This window comes from Camelus bactrianus, chromosome 13 (assembly GCF_048773025.1).
Source record: "Camelus bactrianus isolate YW-2024 breed Bactrian camel chromosome 13, ASM4877302v1, whole genome shotgun sequence".
Taxonomy (NCBI): domain Eukaryota; kingdom Metazoa; phylum Chordata; class Mammalia; order Artiodactyla; family Camelidae; genus Camelus; species Camelus bactrianus.
In genome coordinates, this window is record NC_133551.1 from 22739462 (window position 1) to 22762898 (window position 23437).

The 23437-nt window shown below is 39.5% G+C and overlaps 1 protein-coding gene across 22 annotated transcripts in view; it reads right to left on the reverse strand.

Annotated features, from left to right (window-relative positions):
- The window catches only part of ST6GALNAC3 (ST6 N-acetylgalactosaminide alpha-2,6-sialyltransferase 3), a 561430-nt gene that overhangs the window by 526073 nt on the left and 11920 nt on the right, over window positions 1-23437 (reverse strand). For 4 of the 22 annotated variants that reach the window (XM_074376226.1, XM_074376227.1, XM_074376210.1 and 1 more), the window contains one exon: window positions 10195-10240. The exons of 16 other annotated variants lie outside the window; for them this stretch is intronic. Coding sequence is in view for 1 of the 6 variants with exons in the window: in XM_010963383.3 (XP_010961685.1) it covers window positions 7831-7848 (18 nt within the window). In the remaining 5 variants the exon portion in view is untranslated. Of the gene's footprint in view, window positions 1-7830; window positions 8020-10194; window positions 10241-23437 lie in introns of those variants that run through there. 2 more of the 22 variants (XM_010963383.3, XM_045522880.2) reach the window with 1 other exon arrangement.

A 23437-nucleotide genomic window follows, 5' to 3' on the forward strand; every position in this document is an offset into this window, starting at 1 on the left:
ATCGTCATTACTCAGATTCATCACAAAGCTGGACATGGACTCAGAGTCAGTGTAGTTCAGACCTCTGCAAACTACAGTCCTCTTCCCGCCCACGCCCTACAAAACAGCCCTTCTTTCCTGGTTACCACTTTCCCTGGTTGATAAGGCAAACCCTTCACAGAGAGAGACTTTCAATTCTCTTTCTTTAGAATCAAGCACATTGTTGGGGCCAACAATACAAGGACTTAAAGCCCTGCTCTCTGCAGGTGTGTAATCCCACTTGTTCCAATGAGGGGAATCATCCCAGGACAGTCATTTTGCTCATTCCAATCCTTAAAACCTAAGATGAGCTCCACATGCACACTTTAATCCCACAGTCTGACTCATTCCCAGTGCAGGACATACACATTTTACTTCCAGCTCCCTTGAGATCATGACTTTCTCCAAGCAAGATGCAAACAGGGCTTTCATAACTGACCAAAGAACTTTTTCTTTTGTGTCTGGTAAATGCACCCCTAATAACTTTCCTAGGAAATGAAAGAGCCTTTGAAATTAGAGAGAAGCCTCTTCCAGAAAAGGATTTTACATGCAAGAGTTTTCAGACCTGAATAAATAAATATTAAGATATGATTGAATGGATGTGGGTGCACATTTTGATTTATATCTACTATGTACATGCAGAGACACACTTTTTTTGACACAAACATTACAATGACTTAAGTACAAGAACCTGTCCTTCCTGGCCCCTGAACAATCTCTTTAGGAGTTAACTTCCCCCACTTTCCCAAGACCCAGATGTTGTGAGCCCCCACCCCTCTGCATCACACAGGAAATGAGAGCGAAGCCTGGACACGTGGGGTGTGGGCAAAAGGCCCTCTGAGAATGTTATCTACCCTGAGGCTGCTGTTTCTTGAAGTCTCTGGATATCTTAGGCCAAGATCTCTGATTTAGTGACTTTAAATCAATTTAAAATCAGAACCAGAGCTTACTCTCAGTTCCTGAGTTGAGCAATAAAGAACACAACTGTGAAAGAACAGATATTCTCTTCACCTCATTTGAGCCATTTTCTTCAACTACCTTCTTGCTGACAAACCTTGACAAAGCTGCTAACAAGGAAGGGAATTAACCAATTTGGGGTTTAGCTCCTCTCCCTTTCCAGGCTCTGGTGGAAGTGCTAATTGGCAGTAAAATGCATAAAAGGTGTACATTAGAATGGCCAGGGACTAACAGAATCTGGATAATCCATAAATTGAATAATGAGCCTTTTAATAACCGAGAGCTAACTGCAGCTTTCTGTAATGGGATGCTGGTAGTACTTGTAAATCTACTCTCTCCAATTAGAAAAATGCCTTCCTCCACCTTTCCCTGAATCCAAGAAACAGCGAACTCACCCAATTCCCAGCCCTGAGGCACAAGCCTGTGTGAAATTCTCACAAACAGATAAAAAGTCTCCTCCTGGGAAGGAGCTATGATAACTTTCCACAGTCATCGGCTGGAAAGCTTAATGGACTTCCTCTGCTCTCCTCAAATCTACACCCTTCTTTCTCCCACCAGTCCCCAAGATAGGTTTCCTTGATTCAAGCTGTTATCTAATTGTTAATAACACTGATAATAGTTTTGCCATGTGCATACAGTGCATTCTGCTTTGCAAAGTGCATTCATGAGCTTTATCTCCTTTGGATTCCAGCACCACCCTGGGGGTGATCCTGGTTGGGCAGCCTGAAGCTTCTATAATTTATGTGGGGCTCTTTAAGAAAATGAATATAAAATTATAAACACAGAAATGCCAGAGCCTCTTCCCAGAGCTTGGAGGGGCCCTGAAGTTTGGCTTAAGGGTAAATCCAACACTGTACCACTCCTCTCCTTCACTCCCACCTTCAAAGGGACATGGGGGTTTCTCAGGAGAAGGGGAGGGAGTGATCACAGGACTTGCCCAGGGTCAAAAGGCTATTATTGTTCAAGGCAGAATTGGAACCTTCTTATTTCCCCAGTCTCTGCAGCCCCTCTATATCCTCTGGTTCCTCTGTCACAAAGGAAGCTCTGAGGAAGGAACAAATAAAAACAGCATAGCAAAAAATAATCCTCACCAAGAGGATGTAAGGAAGCTGTCTAGACTGAGTATTGCCTGGGTAGTGGATGCTGAAATAAACTCAAAGCCCAGACAAACATTCACAGAATCGGCACTGAAGGTAAAAGATGACACACTACAACACCACCCAGAGCCTTCATCACTCACTCACCGTAGGACCTGGGATAAGTTACTCAGCTTCTGTGAACCTCAGTATCTTCATTCGTAACAAAAGTTTACATGAGATGATATACGTAAAGCACTGGGCACAGGACCCAGCCTGGACGCTCTAGGTGTTCAGTAAATAGCAACTGTTACCGCTGCTATTGTTCTCAGCTCCCCCGAAGACCAATGTTTTCACATGGTCAACTCATTCCCCAAAGTGTGCTAATGGAAGTTGCAAGAGCATTTGCTCAGTCACCGTAAGCATGAAAATTAGGCCAGGCCACTACTGAGACTTCAGCATTCTTAGGGCAGCAGAAAGAAATGTCATAGCAGATTCATCAAACACAGTGCCTTGTCTGTTCCACTTGCTGGGCTTATCTTGGAGTTTCAGGTTTACAATCTGCATACCTGTGAAGTTTCTATGGCTTTCCAGTCTCAGTGAAGCCATATTGTTTTCCAATCCTTGGAGACCTCACAGTTTGAGAACCACAAATCGTGGTTATGGGTGTTGGGGGTTTGTTTTTTGCTTTTGCTTTTTTGTTTGTTTGTTTGTTTCTATTAACCGAGGGAATCAAAATGATCATAACAAAAGATAAAACACTTTTCTACTTTCCTTCTTTCTTCTTTCCAGTCCAGTTCTCTCTCTTCCCTCCCTCCAGATTTCAAACTGGCTCCAGATTTTATAGGAGAAGCAGTAATAGATCTAAAAGAAACAAACTGAGAAGAAACTTAAGGAGCAAACTAATAAACTCTAATCTGCTTGCTATATGTGAGAGTGAAAAACTCATGATATGTCCATGAAGAATTTAGCTGTTCATAGAGGAGGGCTCAGGTCTATAAGTGGCATCTCAAAAAATTACATCATTTACACATTCAAGACTTAGGGAACCCTCTACTGAGAGTCAGGTTATTTGTTATGGGTATCAAGTTGAATAAGACAAGGCCTTTTCTGCCCCCAAGATTCAATTAGGTAACTACCAACACAATCATCCATATACTCCCATAGCACTCGGTGTACCTTTCTTCTCACTGAGTTTGTAATCCTACTTAGGGGCAGGAACAGTATTCATTTACATGTGCTTAGTAAACACTAGCTGACTGACATACCAAAGGCCCCTGTGCTTTATGAGTTCGTAGTAAAACAAACAAATTGGGCATATAAACAGCTAACTAACAATACAGGCTAATACCTGTTGCAACACAGACAAGAACCAAACCATGGGGCCACAGAGGAAGGTTGCAGAGGCAGGGGAAGGCTGGACCACAGATGTGACTCAGGAGTTGAAAGATAAGCTTAACTCTGTCAGCGGAGGAACAATGACAGCAGAGGGAATTTCCCATACAGAATACAGTGCGTACAATAACAACTAATAGCTACTAACCACCAAGGACTTATATGCCAGGTTCTAGTCTCCAGAAATCAGTTCATTTATTCCTCATAACCTTAAGAAGTAGGCACCATTTTGCTCCCATTTCACAGATGAGGAAACTGAGGCTTAGATATTTCACTGCTGGAACAGATTAGTCAACATCAGAGCCCAGGATCTCAATCCCTATACTATACTACGTAGGCACAAAGCCAGGAAAGGAGGTACTACATCTACAGACTTGGGATACGTTTAGATAAGTGTCTGGATCATGGGTAAGAGAGTAGGAGATGGTGAAGCCAAATATGTGGGCAGGGGCCAGATTCTAAAGGAACTTGAATGCCAAGCTAAATAGCTGGGCTTATCCCACAGGGGCTGGGGAGCCAAGACAAGCATTTAAGCCTACAAATGGCTTGATCAGCACTGCACTTTAGCACAATACTCTGAGAGTGATGTGGAAGATAGGCAAGATTATGAGGACCCTGAAGGAAAGAAGGCTGTTTCAAAAGACAGATCAAATACTAGGTTCTGGACAAGACAGAGGGCATAAGGATAGAGAATAATGGGCAGATTTTTTTCCCCTCAGATAGAACTGATACAATATGGTGAAGGATGAGGTCTGGGGCAGGAGGGGAGAGTAAATGAGAAGACACCAAGTCCGTAACTTGATACCAACCAATTGATCCATCCAATTTCCCATCAATCAAAATAAATGTTATACAAGGGCAGGTGACTGTTAGAGAAGAGAAGAGTAGCTTAGTTCTGCACCCACTGTGTTACTGTCTAACTGCTTCAGGTTCCCAAGTCTCATTAACCTGGCAAAACCATTATCTTCTCCAAGGCAGAAATAATTCACAAGTGTCTTGTGTCCACATGTTCCCTCAGTATCCATTTCAGTACTGAATATCAAAAAAAAAAAAAAAAATTAAAAACTTAAAAATAAAACCCTTAATACAACTCACTAAATATTTGTTAAATATCAAAGCTGTACAGACACTGTGCTCAAAAAGTACCTGACCAAAGGCAGAAATCATAAAAGGAAATATAAACAGGTTTTATGACAGAAGATTTTAAAGTATCTGTAATTTACAAGAGAAGAAAAGCAAGCGGCTTCTATAAATTTAAGTTTTACTTCGCTAGTAACCAAATAAATACAAATTAAATATCTTTTTTGTCTATCAAATTTCAAACACTTTTTTCCCCTCCAAATGCTATGTTTTTTTTTTTTTTTTTTAAGTATAGCCAGTTACAATGTGTCAGTTTCTGGTGTACAGCATAATGTCCCAGTCATGTATGTGTGTGTGTGTATATATATATGTATTTGTTTTCATATTCTTTTTCATTAAGGGTTGTTACAAGATATTGAATATGGTTCTCCGTGCAAAAATGGATAATAAGATCTACCTCAAAAATTTGTTGAGATTAGTTTTTGTCCACAGAATAAAGTTGACTCTGTCTCAAAAGTTATCCTTCTAAAACACAAGCTTCTTCACAGTAAATCCTATTCGGTCTCCAAAATACAGCTCCAATATTATAAGTGGGAAGCCTGCCTTGATTACCCAATGAGAGGGCTCATTGCTCTCCCCTTCCATGCTTCTGTTATGTCTTCCACAGATCTGTATTATTCTTCACATTGTAACATAAATATTCATTTACTTTTCCATCTCCATACTAAGCCAGTTAAGAATGGAGTCAATGGCTTATGCATCCTGTGACGCCAACACTAAGTCCAGGGCCAGTACATGGCAGAAAATGTTTCACTGAGGGGAGGGTATAGCTCAAGTGGCAGAGCATATGTTTAGAATGCACAAGGTCCTAGGTTCAATCCCCAGTACCTCCATTAGAAAATAATTAAATAAATAAACCTAATTACCTCTACCCCCCCAAAAAAGAAAATGTTTCATTAAATAGAACAACAACTGTGTATCATTTTACCCTCACAAAACCCTATCAGGCATTTTACAACTTGGGAAGATTGAGGTTCAAGTTGCAGTGACTGTCTAAAATCATATACAGGAGACGAAGCTTGCACTTAATCCAGGTCTCTGGACTCTCCACTCCACTATGCATGACTTTTCAGGAGAAAAGGCCCACCACAGGCCATCAAGAATACAACTGCACACAGGTACTTTGTTTCTCAAAATGGTAAGAACTCTGAATGGCATCAGGGCATCTTAGAAAGTCATTACCCAGGAAAGTACAGGGAACAGAGTTAAAATACATAGAATGGCAGATCTGGATCTAAATCCAGGCTCACTCTGTCCTTAATCCTGTTCCTTTGGGTGAATCTTTTAAACTCAGGAGCCTTAGCTTCCTCATCTGTAAAATGGGATTTTAAACAGTGATACTCACCTTGCAGGGTTTTATGTAAGAATAAAAGTTATGTGAAATGGGCTGAGGATATAGTAAAGGCTAATTAAATTGTAGTTATTATTATATGTCAGAAATAAATGGCATATATTGAATGCCTGTGCCACAAGTATTTTCCATATCGTATATTATTTCATCCCAACAGCAACCATGTGGTGCTATCACTTTAATCTTATATTGAGAAAACTGAGACTCAAAGACACTTAAGTAACTTGTCTGAGGTCACACAGGTATTTCTTGGCAAAGCGTGCACTCAGACCAAAGTCTGAGTCCAAAGCCTTTTGCTCTTTGCAATTTACCTGTCTGCACCCCTGATTAGTCTCAGTGGAGAAAAAACAAGGAGGAATCAGATATGCCCTAAATGTCTGAGGTCAGTGAGAGGGGCTGGAAAGGAAAGATTGGATCAGATTCATGTGAAGCGTGGGATGTGTATTAAAAATGTTTGGAACATGTACAAGATGAGGCAGGGGAGAAACCAAAAGGGAAGAAGAGAGCCAACAATAAATGTCATGCTCCTCAACTTCCCTTTCAGCTAATAATACAGTAAATAGTAGAGATGACTCATATTCATATTTCACTCCTTCTGCGAGTCCCCAAGGTAAAAATCCCATACTGTAATGCCAGTGTGTTATTTCCTTTTGATCTTGCTATCATTATGTCCTAGAAAATGTTTCAAAACCAAACAGAGGAAGTTCAGAAAAGTCACAGGAAATACCTGATCTCCTTCACTCTTAGAAATGGAAACAAATTCTATGAGGTTAGTCTCTTATTTGCATCGTTAACACCAAGGCATGTTGGAAGAGGATTCAGATAACTAATATAGAGGTAAATGGCTTCAAATCATCCTACAGAAAAACAAATGTTCTTTCAAAATAACCCAACAACAACGAAAAAGTGATTTCAGTGTTTTCCTCTGTTATACACAGCTCCCTCTAAACTTCGAACAAATAGGCCTTTGCATTCTCCAGTCAAGGCCCAGGAAACTTTCATGCTACGAAAGTTTTTGACTCATGCAGTTAGGAGTCAGGTTAGGCACAAACAGAAACAGTAGTGCAGAAAAACAAAAACAAACAAACAAACAAAACTATCCCTGTGGAGTAAAAAGTTCTCAAGAGAGGAACTCATACCAAGTCCTCCCACCTGGTGCCACAAGGCTGTGAACCCAGAAAGGTGCTCAGTCCAGGCTAATAAAGCAGACTTGGAGAAAGAAAACTCAACAAAGAAGGGGTGGCTGAGCAGACTCTGATAGGGAGTGAAATAATTTTGTCTGTTTAAATTTATGAGCAAAACAAGGCTTAAGATTCTCTCCTAATAAATACATCTTCCTGTGAACTTTTCCAAAGTATAACTACTGGCATATATTGTTAGCAGATCTCACAGAAAACTCATTCCTAAGGGACTACCTGTAAACTCTTAAGTTTCTGTCTTCACATGATTAAATCAGAACCCTCCTGTGCTCATTCTCACCCCCATTCAAAGCGCTATACCCGTCAGCACCAATAACCTATGCCCAGCCTCTCCTCTGCGTGGCCGCAGAAAAGCCTCAGGCAACGGAGCCGCGGGACCCGCGGGAGAACCCCTCCCCTCCCTGCCATCCCCATTATTCGGCACACAGCCCTGCTCTCCCCTGGAGCCAACAGTCTGCAGCTCCTTCAAAGCAGGCGCGAGCAGGCAGGAATGGTGGGAAGAGAAGCTGTGCCAGCTGCATGTTTCAGAATCTCCCTCCATATGCATTTGCCAAAGGAACAAAAAGAAGATCAATGCCAGGAAAAGACAACTGAGATGAGGATGCGGTGGGACCACGGCTGACTCCGCGCCTCTTAGCAGCAAGAGCCTCTTAGAAGCCAACCACGCGTCTGAGCCACAGATCCGAGTCGTTACCTTCAGGATGCAGGCCATGGCGCTCCGCCGGCCCTCCTGCCACCGAGCAGCGGGCGCGCCTGGGTCAGGGGCAGTCCCGGCGATAGGCTGGAGGCTGGTACCGCGGCAGCACCGCTCCAGCCCACATTCCCGCAGATCCAAATAAGGGGACCGCGGTGAGAGCTGCGCGGGCACAGGCCCCGCCCCCCGAGTGGTGGCCCCGCCCCGGCCCCGTCCACTGGCTGGCGGCCCGCGAGGCCCCGCCCCCGGGTCACGTGCCGTCCCTGGCGCCCCTGGCTGCCCCTCTGTGTTGGCTACTCTTTCTTTTCTCCTTTTTTTGTGTAAATGTTCAACGTATAGAAAGTCGTTCACCAGCAGGCTGGGATCTGCGTCCCGCTGGGGAGAGAAAGCAGCCTTTTCTTCTCCTCAATTCGGTCTCCTCTAACAGATCAGAGAACTCCTAGCAAACACTTGACACTTTTAAAAGTTAAGTAGATTTGGAATCACCCCTCTACAGGCTTTGGGTACATCAAATGATTCTTCAAAAGTAGCAGGCGAAATTCTCCCTCGGCTGTTTACGAACGGAGGCTTCACTCTGCTTAAAAACTCTGTGATGGGATTATCTGAAATTAATAATCTGCCATTAATAAGGGAGCACAAATACCTATCAATGAAAGATGCCATGAGCCTTATACTGTGTATGAGGTACTTTGCTTGTAAGTGCGCATACACACACACACACACATGCATATATATGTATATGTTTGTGTGTATGTATATGCATATGCATGTGTATATATAATGCATTGCTCTTTTCTGCTTTAAGCTTATATTTATGAAAAATGAGTGCATACATAAATATACTGTAAATAAAATAAATGAAAATATGGTATATTCTCATATGTATATTAATTTGTGTGTGTATATGTGTGTATATATACATATATATATAGTGTGTGTGTGTGCACGTGCACACATTCACAGGACTTTGCTCTTTCCTGCTACAAGTTTAGAATTTGAAGAATTTTGTTGCAACTTCAGCAACAAGGTTAGATTAAAACTTTCCTATTAGAATTGGAAATTCAGAGGCCATTTTTCCCCATCGAGTCTGAACACTCTGATGGTAAAACAAAGGCTGATACATCAGCCCTACCTAGGAGGCAGGTAGCTTGGGAGAAGATATATTTTGGGTCCTCTTCAACTCTGCTCAGCAGACCCTCTGAGTAAAAATCAACAATGAAAGCCCAAGCAAGAACCAGCTAAGAGAAGCAGAGTTATTTCTACGAGAAAAGGAACATCACTTACATAGCGAAAAAAGGGAGAGACCATTCTGTGTATATACAGATTTCCACCACTTGATCTGTCAGAGAAATCTTAAAACCAGGACCAAAATATTTACTCAAAAGAGGTTTCACTTGCTGGAAGCCCAGTCTAGTTTGCCTACGTGTAGTCAGGAAAAGTACCGTGGGCTGATGGGGGCTGTGACGTCATGAGGTTGGCTCACAGACCACAAGGCAGAAACCCTGGCTTTCAAGGTATTTGGTGTTTTCTCCATGAGAACATGCAGAATCCTGAGAGACCAAGAGGAACCTTGGAAAAAGAGTTGCAGAGGCTGAGACTGTGGGAGAACTGTCTGCTCCCAAGGGAAGCTCCTCTTTTCAGTCTCCTTGAGGAACCATACCTTGCTCTCCCACCCCTTTTTCTTCCATCCCCTCCATCTGCTTCAGAGAGCTGCTGTATTTTCAGTAAGAACTTCTTGATCGTGACTATATATTTTAAAATCACTGCTTTAGTTCATGGTCTTTAATGGGTCCAGAAAACTCAGTAATTCATTCATTTATGAATTCAACAAGCCTTATTGAGTTACTACTACAAGAATAGTAGGTAGATGGGGGTTGGGTGGAGGATATGGACAAGGTCTTTTTTAAGGTACCTATCAGAGATGAGAATGCTTTCCATGGTCTCTAACATCATCTCAGGTTCAGTCAAGTGGGAAAGATAAGAGATACTTGATAATAGAACATGGTAAGGTCCTTAACCAAAGTGCAAGCAAAGTTCTAAGGAAAGAGGGACTGGCAGGTGGTGGGCAGAGCACTCTTTCTCTGGGAGTTGCTGGTCTGAGAGACAACATAGCAGACTCTAGGGAGCAACCCTGCTGTGTACTTCCTTGCTGGGCGAGCTTGATCAAGTTTCTTAACCTCTCTTTAATCCTTTGCCAGTATAATAGCATCTCTCCTTGTTATGCTTTTTTTTTTTTTTTTTTAATGGAGGTACTGGGGACTGAACTCAGGATCTGGTGCATGCTAAGCATGTGCTCTACCACTATCATTACCCCCACCCATCCTCGTGAGAATTAAATGAGATAATGATTGTAAACCCACTCACCTCAATCCTTGGCACTATGAACACTCTCCAAATGGTAGCTCTTTTTCTAAAGGAAAAACCAAAACAAAACAAAACAAAAGCTGACTAAGGATAGCTTGTAAGAGAAAATAAACAAGATGATGCCATTCTTCTTGAATGTCACAGAAAGATAAACACTAATGAGGCAAACATTTAGTGTCTTGTGACTTGAGTGTACCACAGTCTTGTGGTATGGATCTCTCCATTAAACACCCCCAGCCATGCCCACACTTCCCCAAATGTTATTTTTTATTAGCATCCATAAATTTTAACTAAATACAGATTTTAACTAAATACAGATAGGAATGATGCATTTTATAACAACCTAGAAACAAACTCAATCAATTCTAGAACACATCTGGACCAGAAATTTTACAAAACAATATTATCACTGCTTCAGATGGACAGCAGTTGGATGGGGAAAAAGCAGTTAGAGAGAAATAAAAACAGATTCTGAACCTATGAGGGAATGAAGGGGCAGCCACGTGTGCAGGTGGGTGGGAGTTGGGTGGAGGGTATGGACAGGGTCTTTTCTGTTTGTTTTAAAACTGGCTTAACTATAGGAATAGCTTAGTTTAGCCCATAGATGTAGCATAATCTTCCAAGTCTCAAGTTATGTGACTTAAAGCCAAAAGCCCGTTTTCAAAGATAATTAACAAAATGGAGCCACCTTGCAATTATATGCAATATCCCATTTGATCCTCACAACATCTGTATGAATGTTGGCATCTCCAGCTCTTAAGTGGGGCAACAGGGCTTTGAACCCAGGTGGATGGACTTCTGGGTCTACTATCTTAAGTGCTACACTCAGCTGCCCAATATGTTGGGAGCCCAGTCTCTACTATTTGGCACCATTCAGATTTAGTGTACTGTCTTGGATTTGATAGTCAGAAAACTTAGGGTAAGTATATATCCTCCCTAGGGTACATACTAGGATACAAAACCTAGGGCAAGTATGTAAGTATGTGGAAGATAGACACATTCTATCTTTCTGGGTTTACAGGACAGGTACACTCAGCCTCCAGCTCCTAAGTCCTACTTCAACAAAGACACTGACATCCCAGCCAGGTCTCCCATTAAACCAAGCTGCTACCACCTTTTGCTCATGAGAATTACCTCCCACCAAAGGCTGTCACTGCTGTAGCTCATCTGTGACGTGGGACCTGCTATGTGGAGCCTGCCAGCTCTTGCTTCCCTTCATGGCAAGACCCTTGGGGGAGGCCCTATTCATCTTCCCCATCCTCAGAGGTCTTTCCCCAGTGAGATCTAAACAAGCCTTAAGGCTGAGACCTCATGAGTTATGACAAGTCATGGGCTAAAATGTCCTATTTAAATTCAGTTTTACTTCACTGTAAACAGTCCCATTACCAAGTAATTCTTGGAGTTATATAGTTTCCTGATAGAAATAGAATTAAAATGCAGACTCCCATAACTTTTCCAATTTCATCTTGCACACATATTAATTTATTTGTATTCAACACAGAGTCATTCATTAAAGTTTTAATTGGATCTCAATTTTTCCCATCTAAAGATTTAAATGAATTCCAGATATCATAAAACTCTTCTTGTCATCCACTGCATGAATTATGCTTCTATAGGAAACTGTGACTGGAAGATCCATTATCCAATGTTATGGGAAAGTCATTTTTTTTAACATTCTGAGCCAAGATAGAAAATGATTTTTTTCTAGAAACCATTGCACTGTTACAATTTTGACCTTATCCCAAAGCACATGTCTATCTGTCAATGTCCATGTGTGTGTCTGTATCTATATACGTGCCCAAGTATCTCTGTGGCTGTGCCCTTTTAGGTGGATATTTATGAAAATATAATGACATGTGAGCTAAGCTTTATTTCCCTCCATTTTGGGTAGAAGTTCATTCCAAAATGTCATCCATTTTGCATTCCCAAGACTTGAGCTTACTGCTTTTTCAAAGCTTTACATAGTTCTAAACCAGAATTCATCATTATCCCTGACTATACTGATATTTATCTGGGATTAACTCCAAAACAAGTTATGCATGATTTACAATTGCATTTTTAAAATATGTATTCTCATTCTCTTAATGTTCTCCCTTAACTTCATCTCAGCTCTACTCTTTCTATTGAAAGTTCCTATCATTTCTCAAAAAAGTTTTTGAGCCAAAAAAGAAAAATAAGTATGTTTTCAGTTAAAAGAGAAAAATCTGAAATTAATGTTTATTACCTAATTTGTGTTACCTAGAAGAATGTAAGTTTTAAGCAATTTGGTTTTCTTAAAGAATTCCCCCCTAAGATTTTTTTAAAACATAATCAATTGAAAGCAAATATAGCTGGAAGCACTGGCATGTCATTTGAATTTGGTTTGTGTTGGATTTCCCCAAGGCTGTTGAAGCCGCCACTATTAATTGAATCTGGTATTTCTTAACCACGTTTCCTGGAGTTTGTTTTCTTTTTATTGTGAGGTTCGTCCCATGTGTGTTTCTCTACATTCTTCTTAGATTTCACCCCTTAGTGAGGCTCGGTGACATGCCGCCTTAAAGTATTAGAAAGGAAATTTGGTATGTGAAATACATCCATGGTGGATCTAATGGGAACGCCCACAGGAGGGGTCTAATATGTGGCCTCCTTCTGCAGTGTGTCTGCCTGAACCATTTTTTCTCCAAAGATCTGACCCTCACAAACCCTCTGGAGAGAGTGAGGGATTTTGCTCATTCTTTGTGCCAATACAAACCCTCGCTTTTTGTTTCTATGTCTGAGCTGTTGTAAGAAAGGTAAGAGAAAAGCAATGTCATGGAATCCAAAGAAGAAAGGTCCAAGGAGGAGTCAACCAAATACACTCTCAGAAAAGCCCCCATGTACAAGGCATTGTTTTGTGTCCAACAATGTCAAAATCTGAGAGCTGCTCACAGCACGCTTGTGTGAGGTGAGGATGGACAACCTGAGAGAATCAAGGGGTATTTCCTATATAAATAAGTCACTCATCCTTTTGAAGAGCAACCAGGATAAAGCAACAGTGGGATTAGGAATCTGAAAATTTTTGTCTGTTTGTTTTGATTTAACAAATATTTACAAGCACAGGTGATGTGTTTAGAAGCAGAGACTGTCTGGCTTCCTCCTATATTCAGAATCTTCAATACTTCCTCTTTATCTCCAGACCTGGGTATATTTATAGGCCTGCCAACACTCCTTTCCATGATTATTATTCATCATTTTCTTACAGCAGGAAGTCAGTAAACATTGTTACTAATGATCTACATAGTGCATATTTATTTGGGGGCCAATTTGTTCTCTGTCACGAATTCCCAACTCTGCCATTGTGGCACAAAAACAGCCATGGACATACACAAATGGAGAGTGGCTGTGTGCCAATGAAACATTATTTATGGACAATGATGCTTAAATTTTATATAATTTTCAGTGTTACAGAATATTATTTTTCTTTGTTTTCTTCAACCACCTAAAAATGTACAATCCATTCTTGATTTTGCAGATTTGGTCCAAAAGTGGTCTGTCAACCCTGTCTTGATCTTTGCCCTCTTCATGCAGCCAGACTTCCCCATCCTTCAAGCCCAAATCAAATCTCATTTGGCCTTTGATGCCTTTCTGAACCACCTTAATCTACTGTAGTTTCCCATACTTGAATTTCAGCCATTACTGTTTACAAAAATCTTTGGTTGTTAATCACATCCTACCTGGTGATATTTCTTCTAACATTAACTTGTACTATTACCCAAATCTTTATTTTGCCTTTCATTTTTGGCCTTACTTCCCAAATAGATCACAGCTTCCTGGCTTATTTTTTCCTTTACATCCTTCACCTCTCTGTGCCCCAAGCAAGGAAACACAGCAACTCAGGAGAGGTAACTAAGAATGCCAAGTGAGAAGGTGCTAGCAGTCACAAATTTATAAAATTGAAAATCAGATTTCCTACCATTTCCTACCATCCACCACATGTCATATTCTCAGGTCATCTTATACTTCTTTATAAGGCATATATAATATCTTAGTCTTTGTTAATTTTTAATCAGTAGAGTGATTACTTGATTTAGGTGGGTCTTGCAGTCCATGTTTAATGACAAGAGTGGCCTATAATTACCCCTATGGGTGCTCTCAGTTGATTAAAATATCAGTGATGCTTTCCTTCTGAATGAAAGCTGCTTTATTTCCATCATGATTTAAAGAAAAAAATCACTATGTACAGTATTTTTAATCAGTCACTGTACATTATATTTATCTAATATTTATTCTCATTAAAGATGACTCACTGACTTAATGCTATTTTTTCACTTCACCACCCCACTTTATTTTACCTTTATTTTTATTAAATTGAAATGAACAGGATTTGATAAATAAATCCATTTTATCCCATAGATGACGAAATCTGGATTTTTAAGGGTATCAAATATTTAAATAACTGAGTTTGCAGTTTTTACTAACACTTTTGTAATTAAGAAATGGTAAGAAGTTATATTCTAAATAATGGCATGTAGTCCAAATAAGATTAGTCTTCCCTTCCAAGTGGTGAATTCAAGCAGTCTTTAGGACAAGCATGGCATGATTAAGACACTAGAAAAATGTCATTTCCTTTATCTCTTACCAGCTTACACTTTAAATGAGTTATTCACAGCTTTCTCTGTGTTTGAATTATAATAAAAATATGCCATTTAAAAATAGGTGAGAATTATAAACCACCTCTCTCCTGATAAACTAGCCTTTCTGTATTTTCAGCAGAAGGATGTGTATAAGCACAGCCATTGGATGAACCCAAAATGTTAAAAAAAAAAACAAAACCTATCTTTGTCTAAACACATAAAAAAATGTTTCATACCTATGTCTGCTCTTTTCTTTGACTTGTTTTTCTTTTTTTTTTTTCCCCACTATTTTTGGTATTCCCATTACCCCATTTTACCTCTTCCTTCTTTTATACCATCCTTTACCCTATTCCCCCCAGGAAAGTTTTTTGGTTTAAATTTAACAAGAAAATTAAAGACCAAGGGAGGTATTTAATTTTGAAAAAGTACTAGTTTGGCTCAAGTATTTGTCTGAACAAAATGCAAATGCTCAAAGTAATTGACAAGATTTGTGAAGGGCCTGAGAGTTTACCCTACATGCAAACTAAGAAATTATCTGCACATGCTTGTGGCTGTGGGCTAAAGCCCAAGATCCTGGAGCCAGAGATATAGGGCTGTTTAAAATTTACAGGCTTGGGACTATTTACTACTCATAGCAATTCCTCACAGGTAGACTATCAACATTTGCGCCCATTCCCTAAGCTCAAATTTTCACAACATAATTTGAAAATGACCTACCTGCACTCACTGTGGGTTGCATCCAGCAGATGAATTCTAAGCTTAGGAAACTCAAATCTTTTATAATGGTCAATAAGCACGCTGGCATTTTGCTCCTGAGGAAAATTCTTTTTCTTCCAAGACTGATAGCTATACAAACATCCTTGAAAGATAATCCAGAACAAAGGCATTCTGTACCTCCATTTGCAAGATATACAGAAACTTAAAAAACCAAATTGAGACTTGTCTCCTACTAGCAATCATGTTCACTGTACATGCCATTATGAATTTGGTCTGATTTGGTACTCTGTACCTACTTTCAACAAATTAGGCAACTGGAAAAGCATATGAGGCATTCAGTGGTCTTTGCTGACTGAATGTGAACTGCCTCAAATGATTTTTTAGGAAGCAGAGTTTGTAAAAGTAACAAAGATAAAAAGTAATTCTAAAGCACACACAGGTTCAAAATATTTATTTCTCCTCCAAACCCCAGACAACACATTTCATCAAGACACTTTTATGTTTTAAAATGAAATATTTACCCAGTGACTTCAGAAATACCTTATTTTATTTTCTGTCTGTTTCTTCTGCTGTGCACACACACACAGACACACACACACACACACACAAACACACACACACTTTCTATCCTTCTTTTGGACAGAGGTTACATAAAATGTCATTAAAGTTTTAGCTACGTAGAGAATAACGCTTGAATCCCTGATGAGGAACTGGTGCTCTGCTAAACATTCAAGATGCACATAAAACTAAATAGGTTTTTTTCACCCTCTAAACTACACTTCTTGATTTCTCTTTCTTTCTTTCTTTCTTCCTTTCTTTCTTCCTTTCTTCCTTCCTTCCTTCCTTCCTTCCTTTCTTTTCTTTCTTTCTTTCTTTCTTTCTTTTCTTTTCTTTCTTTCTTTTCTTTCTTTCCTCTTTCTTTCTTTTCTTTTCTTTCTTTCTTTTCTTTCTTTCCTCCTTTCTTTCTTTCTTTCTTTCTTTCCTCTTTCTTTCTTTCTTTCCTCTTTCTTTCTTTCTTTCTTTCTTTCTTTCTTTCTTTCTTTCTTTCTTTCTTTCTTTCTTTCTTTCTTTCTTTCTTTCTTTCTTTCTTTCTTTTCTTATTTTCGGCAAACCCAAATATTCATTTGCCAGGGCCAGGAAGGAATTAGAGAATGGAGGGCCTTCTATTTGCAGAATTGCTTTTTCTGTTTCTGAATGACACGAAGCAGTCACACAGACACGGCCACTGCACAGATGTTAATAAAATCTTAGGTGGGCATCTGACTTAACCCTCCATTTTCAGGCAAGTTTGTGCTGACTTAATCCATCTCAGAAAGGAGAGAATCTGTCATATTTGAAAAGGAAATTTTACGACATTCTTTAGTGACTCTCAGCTCCAGTACTTTGAATCTTTCCCAAATCCTCCTTTATGTGAAACTTGACATTTCCCTTGCAACAAATTCAAGCTCTGTCATTACACACAACTCTGACCTCCCCATCTCTTTTTGGTCCCGCATTCCACTTGTATTTTCCACATCCTCACTCCGGCGTCCCTGTGTGTCTGTGTGTCTGTTTGTCCAGGACACTGGGCCCTGAAATGTGTCTGGCAGTGAGCCTCTAATGAAACGTAAAATAAACGCTTTCCATTTCCCTTCAGTGGTAAACTTCCTCTTCTTCTCAGGCTTCTCTTGTCTGCAACCGGGGAATGGTAGTGACATCACTAAACGTGTAATGCGTGGTGTGCTGTGGGGTCAGAGGAAGGGTAATTTCAAGGAAGCACGCCAACTGAGAAGACAAACCAGAGCTGGCACTGAGCAGGGACTCTCAGCAAAATGATGCATTGGAGATGGCATTTCCGCAAGGTCCCAGGCACCAAAGACCTCGTGCACCAACCCAGCCATGCTAACAGTCGGCACACTAATGTCCTTCAGCGAGGCTTCAAGTGGCTTCTTTATGGATTAGGGATTGCATAATAATGAGATTTAGCCAAGAGTTCATCTTGAATGAAAGTGAAGACATGTTGTCAAATGAAATATTTCTGAAGTCTTGCAAAGCTTTCTTTTAGCTCCGCCCTCAGGCTAGAGGTGCCCAATTATCATTTTTGTTCAGGATGTTTTAAAGCTAACACCCAAGCTGATCCTAGCAATAAGCAGTGCTCCTTCTCCTAATTCAGAATGTTTCTGTGTTGCAGGAGGGGAAAGGCAGGTAAGAAGGGATATGTAGAAGAGTAAAAACATGAACACAAAACAATGTCTCTCTAAAGCTATGACCAAGTCTAAGTGTGAGACGAGCCATAAAGATAATCTACTACATGACCTGATCCAACTCTACGCAGTTTTTTATCCCATTCCTCACCCCCCACCTTTCTTTCCACCTCTGCATTTTTTCCACATCCCATTCCTCCACCTGGATGTCTTCTCTTCTCCTCTGCAGCAGTCAAAAATCAACTCATCTTTAAATGCCCAATTCAAAAGCTACAATGTACATGATGACCATCCTAACAGGAAATATTTACTGAACAAATTCATTTGAGTTAGACATGGAGCCCTGAACAAGGCAAGCACAGTTCCTGGCCTTAGAGGACTTGCAGCATTCGATTCCTCTTTGAAACTCCTATGGACTTTACTGTAACTCTGACTCACCTGGTGGTTAGGATATCCTTTGTATTGTGAGCTTTGTTGCTGGATCTTTTTGATCGGCCTGTTTAGAGATGTCGCCATTCGTAGAGACCCTGAGAAGGCTGTCAAGCCACAGAGCACATCTCCAGATACAGCAAAACTTAATTACCTCCGTGGTGGAATAGAGCCAAATAATACAGCAGTTTCAGTAAAATGAAATAAGAGCTATATAGAGAACTCTTCTGCCTCAATTCTCCTGGTTAAAAGATGTTTCTGAATGTGCTTGTCCACTGTATAAGAGCAATATTGCAAACAAAATGAATATTTCTTTAAAGGCTGATATTTTCCAGGGTCATTTTCAGCAATAGTAGTTTTCACTAATAAGAACTATAGATGGAGGTGGGCTAGGAAATCGGGCTTTATATATACTAATCCAAAACCATGCTCAGGAACTCAATGAGAAAATTCCTCTTATTGGTTACTGTCTTGGCATTGCTTCTTTTTCATCAAACAAAAGTGCAAGAGGAAAAATCCAATTATTTGAACGTTACAGTCAGTTGGGTTTCCAGGAAGTTTATTTCCAGTCATTAGTCTGTTGGGCTACAGCTGGGCAAACTTCAGCCATGGAGAGATGCTCTCTGATCATCTGCCTGCGGTGGGGTGGATTATCTTTCATGGTATTTAATCAGTAACTGTGAGTTATTTATATTTCGAACAAATGGTATTTAACAGTTTAATAAAGGACTCTGTCAACATGAGAGTTAAAAACATAATCAAACCAAGTAAAACATCAAACAAACACAATTATAATTGCATTATATACTGGATAGATCTCTAATTGCTTCCTGGATATGTCTCATGTTTGTGTTAAGTCATAGGCTCCTTACAAGAAAGAGCTGTGCCTTTTCTTTCTCTGATTTCCTCTGAAAAGCTTTGTATGATGCAAGACACGTAATCAAGTCCTGATTGAAAATATTATGGTGTCCCCTCCCTCAATACATAACTGAGCATAGAAATCCTACTAAAACTCAAATTAGCTAGAAGAAAGTTCAACAAAGCCCTTGTTTGGTTTTTATAATGAAAATTACCTTGCTGTTTTAAATATATATTTGCCCACCCTGAATTGTTTCTTTTTTGTGCCCCTATATCGTTGATGCTTTTTGAATACAGCTCGCCTACTGGGTAAGCCAGCATTGCCTATAACCACATTGGAAAAAATAAACAAAGGCATTTTATACGCACAGAGACCTGGGCAGAATCTCAATAACTGGTTCTGAACCCCAGGTCACTTCTCTTAAGGGAAATGCTTCATTAAGGTATAAATATACTATTGAGTAGCCATACCAGACCATTCGTCCTAGAAAATAAAATTTCTTGGACAATGTGGTTTTCATCACTCAGATATTTGGAAACAAGCCCTCTTAATATTCCTGCCCAAATCAATGAAATTCCTAAAAGTTGAAAGGTTTTCACAATCTATATTGTTTCACTATTGTATGAATGTACTTAAAATTGAAGATGCCTAAGAAAGAAAAATAAAGCAACTAAGAATCCATTGTCATAAAAGTTACTTCTACGGCCAGAAGAGAATAGTTTCGATTCCATTTTCATATCCAAAGTATCGCTGTGTACTATAGTTCCCCTCAAGCCGATACAACTTGTTTACCAGCAAATTTCAAAGTTAGAACAAACTTTTTACAGCACTCTTTCATTGCAACTCCTGGTTTTCAAAGCCTGTATCACTCTGTGTTATATTTTTTAAAGTAAACATCTTCTATTCAAATTCTTATGCATCATCTAAATTGTGTTTCTTATCGTGGTTGTGTGCAAATCCACTGAGTTTAAAAACAAATATGATTTTCAAAGACACTGTGTTGCTCTAACAAAGGGAACATTGTCCATCTTCCCTGACAGCCTCTCTCTAATTAAAGAGGCCCAGATGCTCTGCAGAGTGCCAGGCTCCTTAAACACCCCCTCCCACCCGCTGTTTTCACTGCAGAAACAGTGGAGAAAACAATTTGTAGCTTACTGGGGTCTCCTTCCTAGATGAAAATTTAATATTGTCCCAGAAGGGATAAGGAAGCAAAATTTCCTAATGGGACATACATTTTTTATTTTAAAATATCACTGGCTGTAAGATTTGGCTTAAAAAAGGGTTCCCTTTACCACCATTTCTAAACTGTCTATTTTTTTGCCTTTTTTTTTTTTTAAACAGTGGCCTTCCACTTATTTTCTCCGTACTGATAAACCATTTCTGACATTCTATCTTCCAAAATCTGTCTCTACAAAAACACAAAAGCTGAGAGATCATCTCATGGCTAGAAAGGGCAACTTCCAACTTACTTACTTTCTAAATATCATCCTAAGATGGACATTTTACACAAACAACCAAAGATATGCTGGTCTATTTTGCAATCATACTGTTCCACATTAGGGTTTACAGTGGGAAAGCGTCCCTCTATTTCTGTGAGCTTAATTTAGATATTTTCTTAGTGAAGCTCAGGTCTAGAGCACTTCATATGTGTACACGTCTCTATACACGTTTATACAAAGAATGCAGTAATGTTTAACATAACACCACGCTATTTCTAATTTCTTTCCATTTCCTTATGAGAACCATTTATTCAATTAGAGGTAAATCATAGTATATTCTAAGTTAGGACAAAAGTTACAGCAGTAGAAATACTCTAAATATTCATGTTTTAAAGATTCTGAAATAGTTCATTCCTGTTCTGTCATTTGATCTTCACAGCAAGTGTGTGGATCAAACAGCTGAAAAACGTTAAGGGGTGATACAAAGTCCGATTCTCATGCTCTCAAGCAGAGATTGGCAAAATTTTCCTGTAAAGGGCCAGATAATAAATTTTTTCAACTTTGTGGACTTAATGGTCTCTGTTGCAACTAACCAACTCTGCCATTGTAGTGCAAAAGTAAACAGAGAAAATATATTAATGAATGAGTATCACTGTGTTCCAACAAAATTTTATTTGCAGAAACAGTCAGTTGACTTAATGTTTGGTAGGCTGTAATTTGCCAATTTCTGTTCCGAACCACTATGCTTTAAAGTCCTGAGAAGGTGGAAGTCACAAAATTATTATAGACCAATTAAAATGTTGGTCTTCAAGAGAGGAAGAGATTAGAGCTTGAGCTATCAAAAAAAAAGGCTTTGTGGAAGAGGAAGCACTTTAGCAGGGCCTGGAAGTTTGGTTAGATCTATACGTGGGCACAAGAGGGTTGGGTATTTCATGCAAAGAGAGCAATATGAACAAAACTCTGCAAACAGGATGAAGAGTGGGCTATGTTCAGGAAGATTAGGTGGTTCAGTTTGACTGAGACACAGATGTGCGAAGAGGTCCCTGAGATCGGAAAGGTGGAATTTTCCTCAGATAAAAATATCTTGAAGTAAAAGATAAAATCTCATTCTACAAAAATTAGAAATCCTTATATGTTGTGGTTAGAAGAATAGCATGAGAGTTGAAGTAATTATTCATTCTTCTTTATGATGATCAGAGAAAGTTGTGCCAGAGGGGCTGAGAATTGAGCTGCTCCTAATGAGTGAGGACACATTTCTAGCCATAGCAGGGAACTGACCTGACACAGAAAGACCCCACTGAAAGACAGACTCAAAAGGCTGTACCCACTAGACTAACGCAGTGCTAAGACAGCTTGCTGTTTACCTACTCCATGAGTGGGAAAGAGTCAACTAGGAATCAGAAACCCAAAGCTATCTGGTGTATTCATAATATGGTATATTGTGATCTGTTAGTCAGGGATTCGGGTTGAGCCTGGCCAGATGATTCTTCTGCTCCACTTGAGGCTGGAGTCATTTGCATTCATCTGGTGACTCAACTGGGCTGAGTGAGGCAAAGGTCTAAGAACTCTTCACTCACATATTTCATTGTGTTGGTGCTCCTCCAGTCAGCCTCTCCCTCTACGTGTAGATAGCATGGACTTCTTCACAGCATGGTGGTCTCACAGCAGTCAGGCGTCTAACATGACTGGCCGACAAGAGGGGGCATTTCAAGTGGTGAAGGTGAAAGCTGGGAATGTCTCAAGGTTCAGTTGCACACATTCTGTTAGTTTAAGCTAATTACAGGGCAGCCTAGAATCAGGGGAAGGGGGAATAAACTCCACCTCTTGATGAGAGACTGGCAGGATCACTTTGCAAAAGAGCTTGTAGGAGGGGCGATATTGCTGTGGTGTTCTCTGGAAATACAATCTACCATAGAAGTTTAATATAAAAATTAGGCCAGGACCAGTGAAACCTCTACGGACCTCACAGAAGCAAACTCAAAACCACTTTCATAACCCAGGCCTTATGGGATTCATATGGAAAACAAACCCAGCTGAAAATGCTCTTATGATCAAAAATTCTGAATCACACAGGGAAACAGAATGTAGACAAAGCAGAGAATGGAAACTGCACACTGTGACCTGGGATAACAAAAGAAAATGAAAGAGACTTTAAACACATTTAAAATGTACAAGGAGCTAAACGTAGAAACAGAAAACATAAGGCAGGATCTAAGTAGTATAAAAAACAAACAGGCATGTTTGAAAAGTATTAAATTGAAATTTTAACAGTGAAAAACATATTCATTGAAATAAAAATCCTTAACAGGTGAAAAAAAAATTAATGAAATGAAAGATAGCCCTAAGGAAGTTACCAGGACAGGTGTAAGTACAAAGAAATATAAGTATTCAAAACACAATATGTAAAAAGGGTATTAATAAATTAGAAAATTAATAAGAAGTCTAACATATATCTAACAAAAATTCCAGAAGGAAAGAATGGAGAAGACGAAGAACCAAGATCCAAAGAAGGAATGGCTGAGAACTCTCCAGAATTGAAGAAAAAAGTCATTATGTAAGTAAGTCAACATAGCTCACACCAAATTTCAAGCTCGATAAATAGAAAAAATTCACAACTCTATATATCTTAGTGAAAATGTGCAACCTCCAAAAGAAAAAGTAAACCTTCAAAGCTACTGCAAGAAGGAAAAGACATAACAGCAACTGGACTGACCAAGTTCCCCTCAGCAACAATCAGTAGATAATAGAATAATACATTTAAAGTATGAGGGAAAATGACTGTCAACCCAGAAATCAGTGTGGTACTAAACTACTATTCATAATGAGGGCAGAAAAGCTCATGTTGTAAAGAACAGAAACCATCAAATTCAATCCTCATTTTTTTATTCAACTTAATTGAAACATACTTTACGTACAATAAAGGCTACCCATTTTAAGAGTATAGTTTGATAAATTTTGACAAATAAATGCAACTTTGTAACTCCTATTACGACCAAGGTACAGAACTTGTCCCTCACCATGAAA